This window comes from Sarcophilus harrisii, chromosome 4 (assembly GCF_902635505.1).
Source record: "Sarcophilus harrisii chromosome 4, mSarHar1.11, whole genome shotgun sequence".
Lineage (NCBI taxonomy): Eukaryota > Metazoa > Chordata > Mammalia > Dasyuromorphia > Dasyuridae > Sarcophilus > Sarcophilus harrisii.
Genome location: NC_045429.1, coordinates 48,403,918 through 48,421,963, shown reverse-complemented (window position 1 = coordinate 48,421,963; position 18,046 = coordinate 48,403,918). Strand labels below are relative to the sequence as shown.

The following is an 18,046-nucleotide window of genomic DNA, read 5'->3' as shown; positions in this document are numbered from 1 at the left end:
AATGAGTTTCTTTTAGTTGAACAAATATTTATTTAATATTATATGTATGACATGACTCTCATAAAAAATAAAACACAAATAAAAGGAGGCAGTTCTCCTACCATTAGAATAATTTTCATCTTTCTTCTTTGGGTAGATTTTTATATAATTTCCTTCCATGTTCACATGAGGATGAATATGTTTCATATGATGAGAATCAAAAGCCAATAATTTGAGACCTGAAAAAAAGCAATACAACCCTTATATTTATTTAAAATATTGCCATGAGTAAAACTTTTATACATGTATAATATGACCTCACATTATTATGTTTCAATATATGACCTATGTCAATTTCAATAAAACAATTAGCATATACTTTGATATTAATAGTCATGTCCATATATCAGGTATACCAAAAGTCTCGGTGAAGTTTTAACCTCAGTAGCTTATTGTTATTGTTTGTTATGTCCAACTCTTCATGACTTTGTTTGGGATTTCTTGGCAAAGATACTGGAGTACTTTGTTGTTTCCTTCTCCAGCTTATTTTACAGGTGAGAAAACTGAGGTAATCAGTGTTACATGACTTGCCCAAGGTTGCACAGCTAGTAAGCATCTGAGGCTAGATTTGAGCTCATAAAGAAGAGTTTTCCTGACTTCAAGACTATATCTATTGAGACACCTATCTGACCTGTACTATCGATTATTAATTATTATAAACATTATAACTAAAATAATTTGAGGCTAGTAAAGCTTAAAATTATTTAATTTTTGGACACCCTGTATTTGTGGCTAAAATATTAGGGTTTTTTCCCCATGAAATACTGCTTTTAATTTACCCTGTATCAAGTGAGATAAGGATACAAGCATTTTGAATTGAATAAAAAGCATAATGACTTTACAAAGGGATTTAACATTTCCAAATTTCAAAGTAAGTCAAACAGATGGGTTTGAATCACAGCTCTGATATTATTTCCTAAAGAATGTTGAGCCAGGTACTTCTGTGGAGCTCATTTGTAAAAAAGTAGGGATCTAAAAAAAAGGTATTCTAACCCTATTGCTTACTGACCTTAATATTTAGATGTGAAGGCATCCATAGATGGCACAAAAATACAATATAGTGAGTAAATAGATTCTCATTTAAGATAGAAAATTTCCCCTCATGCTGAATCACACCAGAATTATTATGCAGATATTCAATTTTTAATTACAATAAGATAATCTTTCACCTCATATTTGTGGCAAGTCCTAATAATATGAAAATAATAACATGAAAAATATGAAAATTAAATGTAGTTTTGAATTCCTTGATATAGGGGTTCTCCAATATACTGATTGCAACCTATCCACATCTACTAATTTTGTGTTTTCTGTCCATGTCATGCTTCCTACATATACATATATACATATGTCCTCATGTCCTCATGGTTGTGAATGCTCCAACTTAATCAATCATACATTTCTCTGATGACATTTTTTATTTCTGTTATTTGTTAGGTATCACAACCAGTTGACATCAACCATACACTTCTCTTTTTTTCAACAGAACTATTCCATAACATGCAATCAAATAACTGATATAATATCAATGTTTAAAAGATGTAATATTTTGGGGATTGGCAAAATTCAAGGAGTTTTGCAATTTCTAGGAGGCAGTCCAATCTATTCATCTATTTAAATCTGGTTTCATTCATTGTTTATTTTATATTATTTATGCAAGATTTTATATCTATACACATGTATATATGTGATGTACATATATACACATTTGTGTGCATATATATATATAAACATGCATACACACACACACATATATATAAACATACACACATATAAACAAACAAATATTAAGGGTGTTTTAATTTATTAAAGCTAAATCAAAGCTTTTAAGTTTTTAAGTCTAGTTAAACTGTACTACAAATTTTGGGACAACTTGTGCACAGTATAAACATATATGAATATATGTTTGTATATATTGTGATTATATACATATAAGTTGCCTTTCTGAATATTTATATATATACTTACACAATATAAATGCATATATAGGTATATAAAAGCATATACCTATCTATATCTATACTGAGCTATATAACTTTAGAAATGCATCTGTATATTTTTAGTTATACATATATAAAGGTAATCCTAGAATTTTCTCACAGATATATGCATACATAATGTATACACATATAAACACATAATATATACATATATGATATATAATATACTTACACATAGATCTCCATATCCTGATGGCTAAACTCTGTGTGTATGTACAGACATATCTATCTATCTCTCTATCCATCTATCCATCTATCTATCTCTCTATCTATGCATATAAGAATACAGTGATGGCTGAGATATGTTGTCCATTTAACTGAATATCATAATCTGAACAACAGATATAATTAATTTACTTGATTTTTTTCTTGTGGATAGGCATATCATCAGAACAAACATCATGAATGGTCAGATCTCAACTATGTGATCTTCATTTTTCTGGGATGTGATGTACCAGAATGATATCATCTGAAAACAGCACCATCTGGAGGAACTTCCTCTCCCAAAGGATTCATTCTTCACTTTGAATTCAACAGTATATTTTATCTATCATAGTAGTGAATAATGTTTTTGGGGAACATATATTTATTTTATTCCTCACCTGTTATCAATCACCAAAGAGTCATCAAACAAGTTATTTCTATTATTATATCTTCTAAAGAATGAAATAATTTTGATGTATGTGATATATATATATATATATATATGTGTGTGTGTGTGTGTGTGTGTGTGTGTGTGTGTGTGTGAAGTTAGATATAAAAGTTGGTCATTTCCATGACTGCTTTTGTTGAGTACACATATAGTCCAAGATCATTTCCATGACTTTGGTATCTTTTTATCCCTCAAATACCTTGTGGATCAATTCCTGAATGCTTTTACAGTTATGTCTCCTTTAGCACAGATCTCATCAATTTATATCTAGTTTAATCCAGTTACTTTTGCCATTTTCATTCTTTAAAGGCCAGTTTGATCTATTTTATGAGCACATGCAGGAGTGTAATTAGAATCATATATAGTGTAATGACTATAATCCTTTGATTGTGAAAAAGTTTGATATAATACTAATGGAAATATAACAACAACAATAACAAAAATGATAATACTTGGTATTTATACTTCTAAAGAGAATTGCATTCTCTTCCTAACAATGATTCATTGGGTTAAGGAGCTTGAATAATATTTTCTCCATTGTAAAGATGAGGAAACTGAGGGTCATAAAAGTTGAATGATATATCCAACTCAAACAGTTAGTAAATGGTGAAGCCAAAATATAAACCCAAGTCTTCAGAAATTTAACTGCTGTTTATAATATGTCAGAATCATTCAATGTTGACATGTATCAAGGTACATGTATAGCAGAAGAACTCAGTGGCTCTTTTAGAAATTTGACCAATTTTCCTGGGATGCTCCCTTGAAGACATTCTAGGGATAATTTCATATTCACAGTATCTATTCAAGGACATGAGAATCTAGAAAAGAAAGGATCATTGATATTTATTGTTTAAATGTTGACATAATTTTAAAGTTTTCATTCTCAAAGAAAAAGGATATGTTGGAAAAGAATACTTTAATTAAAATATTTCTTGATTAATTAGAAAATCTCTAGAAAATGAAGAAGGAGAGATGTGCAGCTTCCCTGGTATGAGTGACAACAAATATCACACTACTATAATGTCAAAGTCAAAAGAGTAACGGGATGGAAGAGATATGTAGGAGGGAAGAAATAGGTTTACTTCATTGATTAATATATTTTGACATTAAACATGCTAAAATAATTTTGGATGGCTAATATAGAAGTTCTTTGTATGACTTTACATGTACAATGGACATTATATCACTTGACTTTTCAATGGGTATGGGAGAGAGACAATTTGGAACTTAAAATTAAAAAAAATCATGTTAAAAGGGAAATTAAAACATTAAAAATGCTACTATAAAATATTTTAGGAGAAATATGAGCATTATACACAAATAGCATAAACCTAAAATTTTTGCTTTTTTATATGGAGAAAAATGAAACCATATTTCAAGATCAGAGTGTTGCATAAGGAGGGATTCTTTCCTTACCCATGTCGCTTGAATTAATCTCTAACTGAGTTGTCTTTTTGAAGTTCTGGGACATGTTTAGCATGGTCTGCTCCGCCGTGTGCATCAGCTTGGTGAGACTTGTTCTTCTATTATCTGCAGACAGCTTGTCCCAAATTGTAATTTTATCCTTTTGAACCAAATTGTTTACGGTGTTAACAAAAACCTATTGGCAGGAGAAACAAGTTTTTGGTTTTTTTTTTTTTTTTTTTTTTTTTTTTTTGGTGTGTGTTGGAGTCTTGCTATTCACAGGAGTAAAGGACAATATAATCATAAGCTTCAGGCTACTTACATTAATAGTTGTATTAGTAAATGCTTCCTTCTCAGAGACATTGCTACTCATAAAACACAAAGATGGAGAAAATGTAGACAATGCTTCAACATTGGTAAGTATATCAATAGGGAAAAGCGCTTGTTCAGAATTTTGGTAGATTTCTTGCAGCAGATTCAAGGGTTCCTTTGTATGCTTAATCTGAGAAGAAAAAAGGGGTAGCAGTGATGGAAGAAAAGAAATCAATATATATTATACATTTTTTTAAGATTAGAATTTATAACAGATTTTTTCCCTAGAAATATTCTATTGATTTGGAAAGTAGTATACTATCCAATTTTTTGGATACCCAATTTTAGATACCCATTTTTACATCTGCATACTTACATGTACATATACATGTGTATAAACATAAACACATACAAACAGGTGTGTGTGTGTGTGTGTGTGTGTGTGTGTGTGTGTAGGACTTGTGATTTCCTTGGGGAGGAAGCTCCTGGTGAGGAATTTCCTCTATAATTCAGGTTGACACCTTCTTTACAACTTAGAAAGTTGGTTAAAGCATTAAAAGCTGAAGTTGCTGTGTAAGTAGGATTTGAACATAGTCCTTCAACTCAAGAAGTTCTATTCTGCTATATCTTTTTCTCTGTAAATACATAATGGTATTAAATACAAACCCTGATTTGGACCCAGGGAGTAGTTAACATAATCTGACCAAATAACTTCCACAGAGATAGTTGTTTTAAGAAACAACAGCAATCTTTTCAGGATAGATACACTAATAGACCTTTCCATACCACATGTGTGTGCTGCTGTAGAAAGATTAGAATACCTGAGTTCTGTCTTCTAAACTATGTGGGCTTGGTTAGGTTCTGTAAATTTTGTTAAGCCTTGATTTCCTAATCTCTGAAAAAAGGGGGGTTGAATGAAATGACCTTCTTATGGTCTTTCCTTGCTCTAAATTTGTGATCTTCTTCTAGACTCCTGACCAGGAAAGTCAAAAGCTTCTCTTGATAAAATGTCTTCCATCAATGCTTCTTAGTACTTGGTCAATGACTCTTAGAGTTTTAGAGTTATCTCAGACTCTGAGTAATTTGCTCATGAGCATTAACTAGTACTTATCAGAGGCAAGACTTGGGATTCATACTTTCCTGACTCCAAGTTGGTGATCCTGATACCAAAGATGATCCATGGTACCATGTGCTCTTTCTGGTAGGGAGTATGCAAAGGTAAAAATTTATTTTATAGTTCTTTCCTGCTGTATGAGATAACTGAGCTTATATATATATATATAAACATATATGTACACACACACATATATGTTCATATATATACATATATGTGCATATATTCCAATCTATTTTAATGAATGGATTTTTCAAAATATGAAATCATTTTTCTAAATAATAAGTACACATCTAAATATTAAATAATAAAATAATCATTGAATTGTATTTTTTAATCTAATTTAGGAAGCTCTTTTAAATTTGGTAATAGAGAAAATGTGTTTTTGATTCTATTCCAATGCTCCTGGCCGAGATTCACTGATTCAATCACTTTAGAAACTGGTTATCTTATGAAAATATTCATGTATGCCACATTTTCTTTGAAATTTGCTCCTTTAAGGGGAAATATGATTGTATAATGTTCCTGACTTGGATCTGCAAAGTCCTAGGTAAAAATCTTGCTTCTGACACTTACTAGCTATGTGATCTTGGGTAATTCCCTTAGGTCTTCTGTGTCTCATTTTTCTTTTTTTGTAAAATGAAGAAGTTGGAGAGCATGGCCTCTAAGTTTCCTTCCAACTCTAAATCGCTTATTCTGTGAACCTAACAAGTGCTCCTTTGAATGGGACAAAATAAGACAGGCTTTTGCTATCTCACTTGTCAGCTGTACCCAATTTTTTTTTATTGAGTACATTTTACAACATGCCAAATAATAAGTCACAAAGTATAATTAAATGTGGAAAAAATCATATCTTCCCCATTTATCACTAAGCAACAGAAACAGTTTGGTTATTTTCCAATTCATCAAATTTTTAATACTACCCAAACAAATTATAGGAAATTAACAAGCTAATTAAGCCTTAGATTTAAATAAGTGAGCTACTTCCAATGTTCTAGAAGTCTAACTGCAGGCTCCCATTCCTAAAAAATCATTTTGAAAGCATATTTACAGAAACAAAAGTGTCAAATTCAAATAAACCATGATCTTAAAAGCTTATGCATAAACCATTCTACTTACTTCAATTAAAGTTTTGTTAATATTTGCAGCAATGCAGACATCATCTAAATGACAGTTTGCCTTCATATTTTCTGTAGAAAAAGAAAATTCACCATCTGGTAACTTTGTTTTATATACCACAAATGGTTTATTGAATAATTCAATTCCCAGTTATTAAGTAGCATATATGCTTACTTGGATACATTTGAATAATTTCCAATGATATATGGATCCTTTCCCCAAACTATTAAAAACAAACAAAACAGAAAGCACATTCTTCAACATGTCTGATTTTTTTTTTGCTTATGTTAAGAATAAATTTTCTTTTCATCCATAAACTTGATTTAAGATATTGTGCGTGTCAATTATATCCTCATATTGTTGTAACGTCTTTGCTTTGCTTCTCTTGCTGATGAACCTTAGTGGGGCCCTAAGGAGCAGTGGTAGTTTCCTTAGAAGAGGTCATTCTATCACAACACAGACACCTTTATAATATCATTTACCTTGGCAGTAAGTACCATCATTTGGCTTAAATTGAAATTTTCCTGTGGATGGCTGATAACCTTCTTTGCAGACACAGTGATACCCTCCGTACACGTTTTCACATTTAGCATGATCCCCACAGACACCTGGGGTTGCTTCCCGACACTCATCTATATCTGCAAATATTGTGAGAAATTGAATTTTTTATTAAGTATTTACAGACTAACACCTTGCTACCTTGTTGATAATGGTACTGCATCCTGCTAGCCATTTCATAACAAAATTGTTTTTAAAAAAGTGAGGAAATAGAAAACCAAATGTAATGGGGACACATCTGAAAATGCTATCAAGGAGAACTGAGCACATAAAAAACATTTAGTTTAAACAATCAGTTTTGATATGATAGTGAAAAATGCTTCAGCAACCAAATACATGCATGTGTTTCTTTCCTCCTATAAACAAAGATTAAGCACAAAAAAAGCATTCAGGTATTCAGGTGACTGAAATCAGTTTGAGGACATTCTTTGTATATAAAGTATGCCTTTAAAATTAATTTATTAAAGATTTATTTCTTTAAAGGGATCTATTTCTGCTGTTTCTCTAATGATATCTAAAATGTAGCTTTCTGCATATTACTAAAGCAATTATCAATTCTTTTATTCAGTGACATGAGAAAAAATAAACAAAGATCTCTCACATTAATATTTTCTGAATGTGATACTTCAGACATCAGTCATGCACTTCAGCTAATGTCAAACACTGAAAAGTACTACTTAAAATGTTTGTTTTATCTCACTCAAAACATCTTTTTTTGTTACAAGTTATTGCAAACATTAAATTAAATTGTAATTTTATCATGTCATTGATTACAATATACTTCCCTTCAACTTTACTTTGCATTTGCTTTTATATGTGGATGGGGCCTCCAGTCAGTCCCCAAAGTGATTCTCCTTTATAAAGCATTGTCTCCCTATTATATCCGGTATCAAATATAAAATCCTCTGTTTGACTATTAAAGCCCTTCAGAACCTGGCTTCTTCCTACATTTCCATTTTTTCTTCTTTTTAAATTAAATTTTATTTTCAGATATGAATCTTCTCCCCTCCCCCCAAACTGTCCTCTTTCCCCTCAATTTTTCCTACTTTTACTATTCACTACTCCCTGGCTTCATAATCTCTGAGATGCAGTTGCACTAACCTTCTTACTGGTCCTCTATTTTCAGGTTCCATGCCTGTTTTACTTACTATCTCCCATGCCTTGAATATTCTTCCTTAGCTCAACCGTCTGGTTTCTCCCAAGACTCAGTTCAAACCACACATTCTGCAAGAGATTTTTCTTTTTCCTTTGGATTGCTGGGGTTTCCCTCTGAAATTATTTACCATTTACATTCTATGTATCTTGTATGCAGGCAGATGACACAGGGAAGAAAGTTTCAGGCTGGCAGTCAGGAGAACTCATGTTCCCGAGTTCAAATTTGGTCTCAGGTTGACTCTGTACTAGTAGTGTGACTCTAATCAAGTCACTCAATTCCTTTTTCATTAGTTTGCTCATCTGGAAGATGAACCTGAGAAGGCAATGTAAAACTGCTCTAGTATCTTCACCAATAAACCCCCAAATGGGGTCGCAAAGAGTCAGATACAACAATGATCTCGCATATATGTAGTTATTTGTATACTATCTTCCTTATAAAAATTGTGGGGCAAGGGATGTATTTCTACATTTCTTGTATGTCCAAATTTAGCATGGTACCTGTCTCATATCAAGTCCATAATAAATACTTGTTAATTGACTAGTGTATTCATTCATACTTATGTGTCTCTCACTGTAGAATTAAACTTCTTGAGAACAAAAACTGTCCTTTTTTTCTTCCTATCACCAGCACTAAAATAGGACCTGACAAACATTAGGCACTTACTCTATGTTTGGTGATGGATTTGTTATTGTCAATGCCTTCATAGTGCTTGGTACATAGCAGACACTTAAAAATGCTTGCTTGTTTGATAAATTATACTACTTATTTCAGTGGGCTAGCAATTTCTTCACCAATGCAGATAACAACACTCTGGTGAATCAGATGTTCTTTATGAGTGTTTCAGTTGTAAAAGTTCATGACTTGCTGATTTGCCTTGTTTGACCTTACATCTGTTTTTTCCTCAATCTGTTGAGAGGCCTATATTCCTATTCCATTCCATTCCATTCCATAATCATTTAAGTAGTTACTATTTTCTAGACATTGTGCTAGACTCTGTGGATATAAATACATTTCTTCACAAATTTCTTTGATTCTTTCATAGTTATCATGTCTTACAGCACAATGACATTCTATTAAAGCTATGGAACTGCATTTAGCCAATTCCAAATCAATAGGAACTTTTGTTTTCAATCCTATGCTACCATATAAGTACTACTATGAATATTTGGTGAACATGGGTCTTGTGTTTTCTTGGAGTAAATACTTAGTAATGGCACCCATGGGATAAATGACATATATGTATGTATGTATATATCTGTTTTTTAGCTTAATTCCAAGTTGTTTTCTAGAATTATGAATATTTAGAATATCTATAGAATATTATGGATATTCATAATCTAGCCCAAGCATATTGATATGCTACTGTCACTGAATATTCCCATCTTTTGTATTTGCTACTTCAATAATTATTTTGATTTCTATTATATTGCTATTTCTAATAATCATGTTTGGCAATTTGCATCTCCTTTTAAAAAATTCTTTTATTTTTAATTTATAGAATAAAACTCACATTTCCATAACATCGTATGATAAAAATGACTGAGAACAATTCTTTCATATCCTTTGACCTCTTTTTTTTGTTGGGAAATGACTTTTGATCATATATATTAGTCCCTTATGTAATTTCAGTATTAGATACTTATTGGAGATATGTGATACAAAGATTTTTTTTTTTTTTACTTGACATCTTTTCTTCTTACCTAATTGCATTGCATTGATTTTATTTGTGTAAAACCTTTTCAATTTCACAAAACCAAAACTTATCTATTTTATTTTCTATGATTACTTCTAGTGCATGGTGTTTTTTTTTTAAGAAGTCTCCTAGTCATAGCTGTGAAAAGTAACTGAACTTATTCCCTTTTAAACTTCTAATGTTATTACTATTAACATTTAGGTCATTTACACTGAATGAGCTCATTGAGGTATATGGTGTAAGATGGTCTAAACCTAATTTCTGCCAAACTTCTTTCTTGTTTTCCCAGTATTTTTTGTCAAACAGAGAGTTCTTTCCCAAGCAATTTATGCTTTATAGTTAATCAGGCATTGAGTGATTGAGTTTTATTGAACCTATACTTCTCCCTACAAATTATTTTATATTTATTTCTAATTTCTCCTAATAGCATATAAGCTCCTCAAGGCTAGAGATTGTTTCCCTTTTGTCTAGCTCTAGGATTCTCTGAAGGTTATCCATTCTACCCTTTTCATTTTCTAGGCAATGGCCCTATGAGAAGACTCTGTATAATTCTCCTTTTCAGCTAGAGTAGAACATTTAACACCTTTTGCCTGTGTGTGTGGTCAGAGCAACTCCATTATTCCCAACTCAACCTTTGTGCCTGTGTGTTATCACTAAACTTAAGCCCTAATATAATTTTTACTCTGGTTTACATTTATGCTTTTCATTAATTGGAATATCCTTTTGTGTGTACAATAGTGTTATGGTACAGGAAGTTCTAAAAGTCACCAATAACTGAATTTTCCAGGGTTTACACCCAAATCAACTAGATATTTCCCAAAATTTAGAAAGAGAGTGAAACTTCAAACATAATCTTGCTTGATAGACAGAAAAAAGGAAAGGAATAAAAACACAACATTCATGGTACCCAAGACTAAACAAGATGACTTTTCTAGCCAATGGATATCGTGTGTGTGTTTCTGTGCATGTATATGTATGTATGGAAAACTGAATTTTGTTATATCATAATATTAGCCAGATCATATGACTCTTTTATACAAAGTACTAGAAACAATCAGGAAAAAAGAGATCATTTTAATTCCTTTCACAGATATGGAAATATACTGTAATATATACAGATATGTATTCCATCTAGAAAGACGACAAATTCATAAAATTGAATTTTTTGATTTCATTAGAGTAGGCTATTTCTAATGTGAAGGCTCCCTTTTTCTGGTGCAGAAACAACCTCTTATTAAGCACCCCCCATATGCTAAGTGCTTTACAATTATCATGTTATTTGATCTTCACAACAATCCTGGGAGATAGGAACTATTATTATGACCATTTTACAGGTGAGGAGATTGATACACAGAGAAATGAAGTTATTTGTTGAAGGTTACACAGATAGTAAATGCCTGAGGCAGCAATTGAACTATAAAGACCTTTCTGACTCCATTTCCAGTGCTCTCTATATAGTACCTCTTGATTGCCTCTATCCGAGAGACATATCTATGTGTATAGCTTGTATTTATAACCTTATACTCATTTGAAATTATATTCTTGTACTATCATGCAATATTGAGAGGTCACTTGATTTGTCTATCTGATACATAGCTTTTGCTGTTGTTGTTAAGTCATGTTTATCTCTTCATGACCTCATGGTTAGACCATTGCACTCCAAGACCATCCATGAGATTTTTTGGAAAGAGTTGCTATTTTTTTCCCCGGTGGATTAAGGCAAACAGAGATTAAGTGGTTTCCCCACAATCAGACAGCTAGTGATATCTGAGGCCACATTTGAACCCAGGTCTTCCTAATGTCAGGCCTGACACTCTATCCACTGAGCAACCTAAGTGCCTATATTGTATAGCTAGCACGAGCCAGAATGCAGGATTTAAAGCCAATTCTTGACTCTAAGACTAATTATGCCATTCTTCCTGTCTTATTCTATTAGAGTTTTTCATTTCCTATTTACAGTGGATTCTAATGACTATAATTATCAGACCTGTCAAGCTTACGCATCTACCAACATTTGGAATTAGTTGAAATCCTGGGGAAAGAGGCACACTTGTATAAGGTGGTAATAGATGTATTTCTTTGTTCAAATTCCCTGAGGATGATCAAAGTACACAAAGAAAATTACTACAGGATTGAAAAAGAGAAATAGTTGCATGGCTGTAAAGAAAGGTAATCCTTAAGGACAGCAAAAATTGGGGAGAAATAGCATTTTCCCAGAGAACTTGTTTTGCACTGAAATCCAAAAAATAATCCATCAAACAAAACACAGGTGGAAGCTTGAGGTTTGGGAGTTGGATATGGAACTTCAACAAACTATCAATATCCAAAGTCAAAGAGTATTTAAAGTAGAACTAGGGAAAATAAATTGCAAAGTATTAGGGCCATTCTACAAAATAGTAGTAAAGCAACATTGTTAAAATGGATTCTGAAATAAATATTTTACATCTAAAATATTTGTTCTTCCTTTTAAACTTATCTCATGAGAATCTCTGTCTCTGTCTCTCTGTCTGTTTCTGTTTCTCTGTCTCACTTTCTCTCTCTGTCTCTATTTCTGTCTCTCTGTCTCTCTGTCTGTTTCTGTCTCTGTCTTTCTCTCTCATTTCTAATGAAAACAGACATAATTCTACTCTTGAAAGGTATTATCTAGGACTGAATAAGATGGCCCTTTGTGATTTGGGGTTTTTAAGTAATATGAGCAGAAGATAAGTAAGATATATTCTGGAAACAAGATATACATGGGAATGGAGCAGCATTAAAATTGTATTAAAGTAGTGATTAAGATGTTGAGTTAGTTTTTTTTCCTTTTTCTTGTAACTAAACCATTATGTCTACAGTTGTAGATGATAATTAAAGGCAAATTCTCCATTTTAGGTGGCAGGCCTTTTTTTCATGACAAACTAACAAATCATAATCTGCTAGGGAGAATTGGTTGAGATACAATACATTTTCTGGGCAGGAATTTCATGCATTGAAAATTCTAAGTTAAAATAGTTGGTTTTTATTTTTTAAAGTTGAAATATTTGTTCTTATTTGGAAAAGCAAAGTACTTTGCTGACATGTATTTTAAAATTGCAAATTATATATATATGCATACGTACACACATACACATATATGTATCCACTTATATATATACGTGTGTGTATATGTGTCTGTTTGTCTTTTTTATCTATCTAAAAAATCTAGTGCAAAGAATACTGATTTGGGAGTCAGGGGTCTGGGTTGCCAACCTCATTGTGTCAGCTTTAGAAGCCTCTAATCTTGTTTTAGGAAGCTAGGTGGTACCATAGTGCATAGACTGCCTCATAGAGTCAGGAAGCCTTGTTCCTGAGTTCAAATCTGACCTCAGACAGTTTCTATTTGTGTGATCCTGGACAAGTCAATTGATTTCTGATTGCCCTAAATCCATTGGAGAAAAAAATGGCAATCCTTTCCAGAAAACTCCAGTTGGGGTCCCAAAGAATTTGAAATAATGGAACAATGAATAATAATCTTGTTTTATTTTCTATAAATTGAAAATAATGATACTTATCCTGGCTAATAATAGCAACAACAGAATATTTTAAGGTTTGTGAAGTTCTTGATGTGTCATTTTACTTAAACCTTATAACCACTTTATAAAGTAGCTTCCATTATTATGCTCATTTTATGGATGAAGGAATAAACTGAGAATGTTTAACCAATTTGCTCAGGATTACACAGCTAAATCTGAGGTAGTATTTAAGTTTGGGTTTTCCTGATTCTAATTTTATCACTCTATCCATTTCACCAATTCAACTGTCTATTGTTATTATCCAGTTGTTTTCAGTAGCGTGTGAAATTTTTTAGGACACTCCCTCCCCCCAAATGGATGAGAGGCAATATGGAGGAATGGAGATTGCTGGATTGGTCAATAAATAGGACACCTCAATCATATCTTAAACTACTCTTAGCACTGTGAGAATCTCAGTTTCTTCATCGCCAAGATGATGATAATAATACTTACCATTACCTATTGCTCAAGGATCATTGGAGCAAAGCACTTTGAAAATGTTAAAGCATTATGGAAATTTGAACTATTATCCAGAACTTGATTCCCCAGCATAGGGCTGAGAATGTCACAATGGGCACCAAAAACAGTACTTCTATCAAGAGACAGGTTATTAAATTCCTTGTGTGTTTGGCACATAACAGGCATTTAATAAATGCTCAAGGATTGATTGATGTGGTAAACAAGAGATAATTATCACTCCATTATGGTTTCCCAGGTCTTAGAGGTAGCTCTTCCATTGGTTTGCTGGATGACTTTGGGCCAAGTTAACATCTTGGAGTATCAGTTTCTTTCATCAATAAAATCAGAACAGGGCAAATGAACTCTTAAGATTCTTTCTAGTTCTAGCATTCTTTTATACTACATTATTTACCTTTGAGTACCTTGTGGGCTGCTAAGTGGTGGTAAATTGATTGATGAGAATTTCTCAAGTTCCAAAAGAAAGTTAATTTTAAAGGTCAAAGAATTAAAGTCACCAGAGAATTTGATTCTGAAAACTGTGCCTATTAAAATCCCTGAACATCTCCCTCCCCTATCAGAATCCAATTCAAACCTCTAACCCCTAGTGAATTTAGTTGTTGATTTTCAGTAAACGAACAAATTACAGTGTAAGAACATTTTCAATGTCCTCCAGATAGTCTGTTTATTATAAACACAAGTTTGGAATAATCTTCCGTTGGCATAGGAAATGAATTTATCTTATTCATAGGAAATCAAATATTTTCAGAAGATATCTTCATGAACCTGAACTAACTCACTAAACAGTACTATGGGGTCATGCATATTCCATAGGAGTGTCACTTAACAACAAGCTTGTAGCAAAAGCAAAAGGAGAATCTGCCACACAGAAATCGAAACTGAATATTTTTCAGGACCCACTGGGGCCAACATCTGAATACAAATTTACAAAACTCTGAACGTGAACAACAACTTGTGACCAGAATATATTTTGTTTCTTGGGCATAACAGATCAATTTTTCAAATTTAATATTTATTCAATTTGTTGCAACTGCACCCTAGGCCACTAGACCTCAGAGCTTTCTAAAATTATTTTCTCTGTATGTTATTTGATTTGGTTTTCACAGCATAAATTCTTCCTACTCCTCAAGTCATTGGAAAAACTAATACTCTAAAGCAACTTACTAAATATAAGGATTGTTTGAAGGAACTGGAGATATTTATTCTTGAGAAAAGACCTGGGTGGGGAGACATGATAGACACCCTTAAGTTTTAAAAGAATTCTCATGTAATCACAGAATTTGAGAATTATGAGAGTCTTCAGATGCCCTTTAGTCCAAACCATACTCAAAATGAAATCACACTACAGCATGGCTAAGGAGCATTCAACCAGTCTTTCCTTGATAGCATCCAATAAAGTAGATTCACTTTTGAATAGCTCTAATTGTTAGATATCAGGACTAAATTAGAATTTAATTTCAAGTCTTTTATCATTACTCTTGGTTTGTTCTATGGGACCAAATGGAACATTTTGGATGCTTCTTTCTCATGGTAGCCTTTCAAATATTTGAAGATAATTATCTCTGCTTGATTCATTTCTAATATTACCAGTTCTTTCAACCACACTTGCATGACATGAACTCAAGTATATTGATCATCCTGGTTATTTTCTAGACACTGTTGTTTATCATTGTATTTTCTAAAATGGAACTAAACAAAATAAAAAATTCCAGATGTAGTCTGACCAAAGTATACCCTCTCTTGGTTCTACTACTGACTATCTTTTGCTAGAAATTATACCTTTTTTCATCTGGAATATCCTATACACAGGCGTGTACTGGAGCCAGTTTGTTTTGCCTCTGGAGAGCTGATGATTAAATTTGCAATGTAAGTGCTTACACTTCAAAAAATGGCAAATGTTACAAAATAGGGCTTGACTTATGAATTATTTAATTGTCTAGACAAGAAAGTAATGGAGAACATGTTAATATTGTGAATGAAGATTAAAAGTTTGTAGTACCATTCCCCTTTCCCATCATGGCGTGGTTGTTAAATATTTACCAGCACACTCCTGTCTCAACTTTCCATGGTCCCACCTCTGATGGTGAGTTCCCCTGTCTCTATACCCTCCTTTTGAGGAAAAGCCAGAATAATCTATGCTCACTCTTGTCTTAGTTCCACTCCTGACTCTTAAGACCTTTCCACTTTGCCACACATTCCTGCTTTTCAGTTCCTTTTTTGTGTTGTCTACCTGCACTAGAATGTAAGTTCCTTTTTTTGTAGATATTGTCTTTCTTTTGGCTTGTATTTGTATTCTCAGTGCTTAGGCAGCTAAATGAAGTAAACATTTTATTGGGCATGGAATCAATAAGAGGTGAGTTTACATTCTCAGACACAAATTGTATGATGTGAGTCAAGTCATTCACCTTCTCTTTGCCTCCATTTCCTCAACTATAAAATGGGGATGATGATAGCATCTACCCCTCTGGATTGTGACAACCAAAAAAGATGAGTAAAGTCCTTAGCACAATAGCTAGTACATAGCAGGTGCTTAATTAATGCTTGTTTCCTTCCCATTGCCTAGGTTAGAGTAAGTATTTAAATGCCATATCATCTCTTTCCCTTATCTCTTCCTGTCTCTCTGTCTTTCTCTCTCCCCCTCTCTTTCCTTCTCTTTCTCTGCCTGTCTTTGTCTCTGTCTCTCTCTTCCTCCTCCTCCTACTGCTTCTTCTCCTCTCTCTCTTTTTTTTTTAAATAGTGGGGCTATCACCTCCTTCTTCATTGAAATTATGCCTGCATTTCTTTAATGCAATCCAAGATCACAGTTTTTCTTGGCTTCCACAACAGTGATGAATCATTTTCAGTTTATAGTCCACTAAAAAAAATCCCCAAATCTTCTTTGGATAAACTTCTGTTAAGACATTACTCTTCCATCTTATACCAATGAAATTGATTTTTTTGAACCCAAGAATCCAGTATGAATTCATTTCTATTTCATTCCTGTACTCTCTACTGTCATTACCTTTTTGGATTTCAAAAATGTTAAAGAACAAAAACCAAGGTAGAAATCCCTAAGGCACTTTACTGGGGAACTCTAGTCAACATGAGATTGAAGCATTAGCAATCAGTCATTACCATGACCAGTCCAGCTATTCAACAAATTCTTTGTTCTCTAGTCAATAGCACAGTGCTCCCTTCCCTTCCTCTTAGACCGGTATGAAAAACTTTATCTAGAATTTTTTTAAAATCTAGTGGTTGGATGGCCATTTGTTGTATATGTTATAGCAGAATTTATTAGTGTGGGTCTATCAACTTTTTTAAAAAAATTGTAATCTTATCTCAGTATAATTGGTTTCCTTTTCAATCCTATATATTTTATTTTGTCTGTTTAAAAATATTCTGAGAAAGGGTCCAAGGGCTTGAAGTACTAACGACTCATAACCCCTAAAAGGTGAAAAACTTCTGTTATTTGGGGTGTTCTTCTGGTCAGACTTCTGTCTTTTTAAAGCTTAGAAATTTTATTAAACAGTGCCATATTGACAGGAAATCTCTGACATATTTTACAAGTAGGCACAAGAGAATATCTGACTCAGTTTCTATCAAATTAATCTATCTTATAAGTAAGACTTGTATGAAATAAACCATTTTTAAAAACACAACTTACCTATACAAGTAGTTCCATCATTAGTTACAAACTTGATTTGGGAGCTGCTGGATGTAAAGCCAGGTGCGCACATGCAGAAGTAACTCCCCTCTGTATTAGTGCAGTTGGCATTCTCACCACAAGGCTGGGTAGAGTTTTCACACTCATTATCATCTGGAAAATATCAATTGAAAGATCATGTTATTCTTAATTCAGAAAATATATTATTTGAACATAATTGAAAGTGTGCCCTATTAGTTTGCAAAATCTTAATCAGATGATTTAAATTGTTGGAAATTCAGAATAAAAAGCAGAGAAAATTATAACTATTAGCAGATAAGACAAGGTGAACCTAGAAAATCTAAGATAA

General features: G+C 32.7%; 1 protein-coding gene across 2 annotated transcripts in view; it reads right to left on the bottom strand.

Annotated features, from left to right (window-relative positions):
* ADGRL4 (adhesion G protein-coupled receptor L4) overlaps positions 1-18,046 on the bottom strand; it is a 128,277-nt gene that overhangs the window by 43,668 nt on the left and 66,563 nt on the right. The window contains exons 3-8 of one of the 2 annotated variants that reach the window (XM_023501736.2): positions 17,698-17,850; positions 7,123-7,278; positions 6,641-6,711; positions 4,418-4,597; positions 4,108-4,291; positions 102-218 (exon numbers count right to left, since the gene is read on the bottom strand). In XM_023501736.2, coding sequence (XP_023357504.1) covers positions 102-218; positions 4,108-4,291; positions 4,418-4,597; positions 6,641-6,711; positions 7,123-7,278; positions 17,698-17,850 — 861 coding nt within the window. The remainder of the gene's footprint in view (positions 1-101; positions 219-4,107; positions 4,292-4,417; positions 4,598-6,640; positions 6,712-7,122; positions 7,279-17,697; positions 17,851-18,046) is intronic. The other variant, XM_031936783.1, reaches the window with a different exon arrangement.